The following is a 5,983-nucleotide window of genomic DNA, read 5'->3' as shown; positions in this document are numbered from 1 at the left end:
ACCGCCCCTCCAGGAACGAGTTTGGACAGCCCTGTACTATACCTTCCGTTCTTCCAACTAATCTATCCTTTTTCCCCTCCCTCACCTACCCTAACCCCTCCCCATCCCAATACCCTCACAGCTTGTCAATTAACAGCAGCCCATATACCCTGGCCACAGCAACACCACCTCCTCGGCCAGCTTCATCAGTTCTTCGGCCTTCCCCTGTCTCTCCAGCCTTACGTCTTCAAATTCTACACCGATCTAGCCCACTTTCTTCAGCCATCCCTCATAAATATCATTCAGCCCAGAGAGCTGCAAACCAGCCAAGGCATCATGTAGCTTAGCCACACAATAAATTCTCATTCAAAGGACCTTAATCCTACTGAATTTGCTCTAGCCTTCTCGATTTACAGAGACATCATTTGTTCTGTCTACCCAGATCGAAGGACCGAGCTAGATGATTACCTATCTATCATTTTAGACATGGCCATACGTTTTGGAAGGACAGGCTTCTATAACTACCATGTTCTTTTTGCCACTCAAGCAGCAGGTCGGTTACAGCAGTTTAACCAAGGGACATACTGGGGCACTCTCGATGCTGAACTTTAGTGTTGCATCTTTGCAGCCCATATTTCACTCTCCTGTGAGCTATGCAGAGCCCCGTCACATCCTGCCTCAGCATGCACAGTTATCACTTCTCTTAACTCACAGCCGTCCTCCTCACGCAAAACACCTGTATTCATTAGACTGTCTTCAGCAACTCCACCTCCTCCCATAATTCCAAAACCTCTCGACATACGCCCCACAGTCAACGTCCCAATTCCCAAAAGCATAGACAAAAGAGGACGGACGATTCTATACCAAGGAGGCAGAATAGTATGCAATAATTTCAACCATCTCAGCTGCTCACTTTCCAACTGCAGACTCCTACACGTCTGCTCCTTCTTTGGCGGCACTCACGCTAGGAACCCACAACCCAACTGCTTTACCTGAATGACTACTAAAGTATCTCGGCACACCAGTTAAGGTAAAAGCCCTAGTCACTGCCTTATTAGACCACCCCGACAGAGAGTTTGTAGATTTCATTATCAACAGATTACAAAATGGTTTTCATCCGGGTATAGAGTCATTTCCCATTTACATATTTCGCCTCAACTCCTTCCTCAGCCCTTACGAGCCACTTTCGGAATACGTTGTTTCCAGATATGCCAATAATTCTTCTCCTCAAGAGCCTCTTTCTTACAGAAAATGGAAAAAATGGCCACAAGATTCTGGTTTAACAAGCACTTTCAAAAGGTTCTCAGTGCCTCTGGCATATCTCCCGAACACTACTCCATACATTCCTTCCAGATCGGAGCAGCCACAATGGCCGCCAGCACAGGCATCTCAGACGAAACCATATGAGTCATGGGTTGCTGATCGTCTGAAGCATACCGTCTCTATAGCCGTAATAATCTTAATGATCTCCATCAAGCTCAAGCCCACATCAGCTCGTTCAAACCTTTGGGGGTCTTCTAGTAACCCAACATATTATCTACAGAGACGAAGCCCCCACTCTGAGTCTCCCTCGACAAGACACCCTGATCAGCCAGTTCAGAAAATCATTACACCCTTTCCCTTCCTATTTCCTCTCAACCTGTCTTCATCATAATAAAGTATTATCTGCATGGCTGTGGCATGGTCTTTGTTAGTGAAATGTATTTTAAATGCAATTTGTAATTTGGCTTTATGAATGAATTTTCAAGTATTGATCGCTTTTTATTGCCAATGTGTAACGAAACATTAAAAATGAGTGCCTGTAAACTAATTTTTATGTGAAGGACTCAGGGCAGTTTCGCTGGGAAAATCCAAGGGAAACTATCATAACAGTATAATTTTAATGAACCTCATCTGTCGACATGATGTCAGTAAATCACATTGGCCGTCGCTCGCTCGCATTACTATTGAGTGTGTGCAAAAGCATGAGCAATAAGTTGCAGCAAGTTTAGTTCCTTACCACTGTTGCCTTTGGGTTGCTGAGCTGGGGCATAAAATACATATTATCAGTAATGTAATGACACTATCAGATGAGAACACAAAAATGTGAATTGATCTCTGATCTCTGTCACAAGTAATAAATGGGGAGCCGGTGGGACAAGGGAACCCGATGGAGCTGCAAGGCCGAAGGTCTCTGGTGGAGTCGAGGATGGGAGGAACCAAGGTGGAGCCAACAGGTTGATGGGCCGAGATGGAGCGAAAGGATCAGAGGCCGGAGGCAGGGCTGTAAACATCTGGCAGTGGCGGGGCTGGAGGACTGGCTGAGATCTTTTGGTGACAGTGGTAACACAAAACTAGACAAGATCACTGTGAGAATGACACAGTCCATGCAGATCGATGAAATTAATATATCACAGTCCTTAAGTAGTGATACTCCAGAACAAACTGACTCTGGTCCAAAGTTCTCAGTGCTGTCTTTAAACTGTGATGATGAATCAGGTGCTGGGTAGGATAGGGTGGGAGTCAGTACCGCCACATTGAAGTCCATCAGCCAGTCCTTAATCTCCGTTCCTTCTGGCGATGGTGTCATGGACTCGTCACGGCGAGTGGACCCTCTGCGTCTGCGGGAGGCACATGTGAAATATCCACGGTCGATGGTAGTTTGGGCTCTGGGTCTGGCTGTGTTCTGGACTGGGATGTGACACTCACTAGACACTTGATGATGGCCTCCCTCCAGTTAAGTCCAGAGGTGTCTGGCAGGTCAACCTGCTGATGGTCATTGGCCCCAGATCCAGAACAGGTTATTCAGTGTCTCGTCATCAGGAGGGCTGGTAAGTGCAAGACGAGTGAAGTTCATTGTGAAACTCAAAAAATTGGTGCCCTCCTGATCAACCAAAATAAACTCTCCGGTCATCTGTCACAAGTGTTTGCAGGAATACAGACGAAGAAGATGAATAAAGTTCCAAAACTCAAAGTTTAATAATACATTTCCACAAGACAGGCGAAAAAGCAGTAGCAAAACATAACAAACGTAATGTTGACCAGGGGCCCGTTCTTCGTACGTCGCTAACTCAGTTAGCTGGATATGATTGTTGACTATTTGGCATGATCTTGGGTTATTTGGTTCTTCAAAGCTCATCCTGGACTTGCTGTCATAGCAACAGGTCCATAAGTTTAAACCTGCTTGGTAGCAGCTTATTTCACGTAAACAGGATTCGATTGCATCTTTTTAAGTGGAATTGATATTTAAAATCTATCCCAGCCACTGCTACTTTATTACAAGAGTACCCTACTAATCCAGGGACAATAATTTAAAATAATAATCATTTAAAAATGAATTTGAAAATTTACATTTAGTCATTTAGCAGAGGCTTTTGTCCAAAGCGAATTACAAAGTAGAAGCAATCAGACCAAAGAGAGAGCAATAACATACAAGTGCTGTGACAAGTCTCAGTTAGTCTAGCACAGTACACATAGCAAGTCATTTTTTTATAAATAAATTAGAACAAAATGAATAGAACAGAATAGAATAGAATAGGTAAGTGCTAGTATTAATTGGTCAGGTGATGGCGAAAAAGATGTGTCTTTAGATGTAGATGAAAATAATATCATAATGTTGTGTAATCTATAATACTATAGACACAGCCTGTTTTACTCATTGAAATATTTATTTGTGATAAAATAAAAACTTTATAATTGTATTAGAGTCTTACACACATGCTATTGTCACGGACATGCCAGGCTCTTCCACCTATCAGCGATCACAATCACCCGAGTTCTGAGCACACACACCTGACTGTCATCACCAATCAGCACCCTGCCCTATAAGAGCACACAGTTCAATCAGTCACATTGTCTGATCTCCCTTCTTGCCATCAAGCTCTCCCTTGAGGAATGGAGACACTGGCTTGAGGGGGCTTGCCATCCATTTTTGGTCTACACAGACCACTGCAATCTGGAATACCTCCGGGAAGTAAAAAGGCTTAACCCCAGACAGGCCAGGTGCGCCCTCTTCTTCGCCCAATTCCATTTCACCATCTCTTATCGTCCAGGGACTAAGAACACTAATGCCGAGTTCACACTGCACGATATTAGCCCGATTTTTCACTCGCCGACAGGTTTTGTGAAATCGCCGACAAATGCCCGACATCGGAGGCAAATCGGTGCTCGTTCACGCAAGTGACAATCACGCAGTGTGAATTATCAAAGACGCGATCTGAGGGAATCGCCGACACGTCACCGACGCCCGCAAAATATTTGGCATGCTAAATATCTGGAGCTGTCGGCGATTCTTCCTATTGTGAAGTCATGCAGTGTGAAACCCCCTGTCGCCGATCCATCGTGCAATGTGAACACAGCAGCAACTGAATGCTACCCCAGATAGTCACGCAGTGTGAAAACAACGGCGATCCGACGAGTTTGAAAATCGTGCAGTGTGAACTCGGCATAAGGCTGATGCACTCTCACGACTCCATGATCCTGATGACCTCTCAGAACATCCTGAACCAATCCTTCCATCCAATCTCATCATCAGTCCAATACAGTGATCCCTGGACAAGGTCACCGCGGTCGCCAGTGTCTCTGGTCCTGCTCCGCCGGGGTGCCCCCCAAATCATACCTACGTACCACGAGGTCAAAGAACCCCTCTGATACATGCAGCACACACTTTCCTGGGCACTGGTCATCCTAGGACCAATCAAACCCTCTCCTTGCTAAAAGATCGCTTCTGGTGGCCTGGAATGACATCAGAAGGTACGTGAGAGGATGATGGGAATGTGCGATAGTTAAAACACCTCATCACCTACCATCAGGAAATCTCCTTCCTCTTCGCATTCCTCAGCATCGATGGTCACATCTGGGAGTAGATTTTGTCACAGACTTACCTGCCTCAGATGGAAACACCTGCATCCTAGTCATAGTTGACAGATTCTCCAAAGCCTGCCGTCTGGTTCCCTTGAAAGGACTCCCAACTGCCATGGAAACTGCTGAGGTATTCTTTAATCACGTCTTTCATAATTTTGGTATCCCTGAAGATATAGTGTCTGATAGAGGTCCTCAGTTTATCTCACGAGTGTGGAAGTCTTTCTTCTCGCTCCTAGGTGTGACCGTGAGCCTATCTTCTGGATACTCTTCACAGAGCAACGGACAAACCGAGAGAAAGATCCAGGAAATAGGTCGCTACCTCCGTACCTTCTGCCATAGCCACCAGAACTCCTGGAACCGTTTCCTTGCCTGGGCCGAGTACACACAGAATTCTATCTGTCAGCCATCTACGGATCTCACTCCGTTCCAGTGCGTACTTGGCTATTAGCCGCCATTGTTCCCCTGGTCAGGGGAACCATTGGAAATACCATCGGTCACTCACTGGTTCCAGGAGAGCGAGAGGATCTAGGACTCGGCTCACCAACATCTCCAGCGAGCAGTACGACGTCATCAACATCATGCGGATGTCCGGAGAGCCCCTACTCCCGCGTTCCATCCTGGACAGAAGGTATGGCTCTCCACTTGGGACATCTGCCTGTGGCTACCCTGCAAGAAGCTGAGTCCCAGATTCATTGGTACCTTCCATCATCCGTCAAGTCAATCAGGTCACATACAAACTCCAGATCCCTCCACAGTACAGGATTCACCCCACATTCCATGTCTCACTACTCAAACCATATCACTCACCTGTATTTCCTGTTCCCACAGAGCCTTGTCCCGTAGACGAACCCCCTCTCCCTATGGTGTTGGAAGATGGGATGGTCTACTCGGTGAAGGAGATCCTGAGTTCCCAACATCGTGGTGGTCGACTAGAATACTTAGTCGATTGGGAAGGATATGGTCCCGAAGAGAGATAATGGGTTCCAAGAGACGACATACTTGATCCCAACCTCCTGACAGAGTTTCATGCTTCCCATCCACAAGATCCAGCTCCACGTGGTAGAGGTCATCCACCACGACATTGGATTCTTCAGCCCTCAGGAGTGGGCCGTGGAGAGAGGGGTTCTGTCATGGACATGCCAGGCTCTTCCACCTACCAGCA

The 5,983-nt window shown here is 46.4% G+C and overlaps 1 protein-coding gene across 1 annotated transcript in view; it reads right to left on the bottom strand.

Moving 5' to 3' along the window:
- Positions 1-4,935, bottom strand: part of LOC107680809 (immunoglobulin superfamily member 10-like) — a 15,030-nt gene extending 10,095 nt beyond the window's left edge. Inside the window, 3 exon segments of the mRNA XM_016476856.1 lie at positions 2,091-2,286; positions 2,409-2,637; positions 4,842-4,935. Of these exon segments, the coding sequence (XP_016332342.1) occupies positions 2,091-2,286; positions 2,409-2,637; positions 4,842-4,935 (519 nt within the window).
- Positions 4,936-5,983: the final 1,048 nt, after the last annotated feature.

Source organism: Sinocyclocheilus anshuiensis, unplaced genomic scaffold, assembly GCF_001515605.1.
Source record: "Sinocyclocheilus anshuiensis isolate Anshui unplaced genomic scaffold, SAMN03320099.WGS_v1.1 scaffold1848, whole genome shotgun sequence".
In the NCBI taxonomy this organism is placed as follows: domain Eukaryota; kingdom Metazoa; phylum Chordata; class Actinopteri; order Cypriniformes; family Cyprinidae; genus Sinocyclocheilus; species Sinocyclocheilus anshuiensis.
Note: the sequence above shows the minus strand (reverse complement) of the source record. Positions and strands in the feature narration are given on the sequence as shown.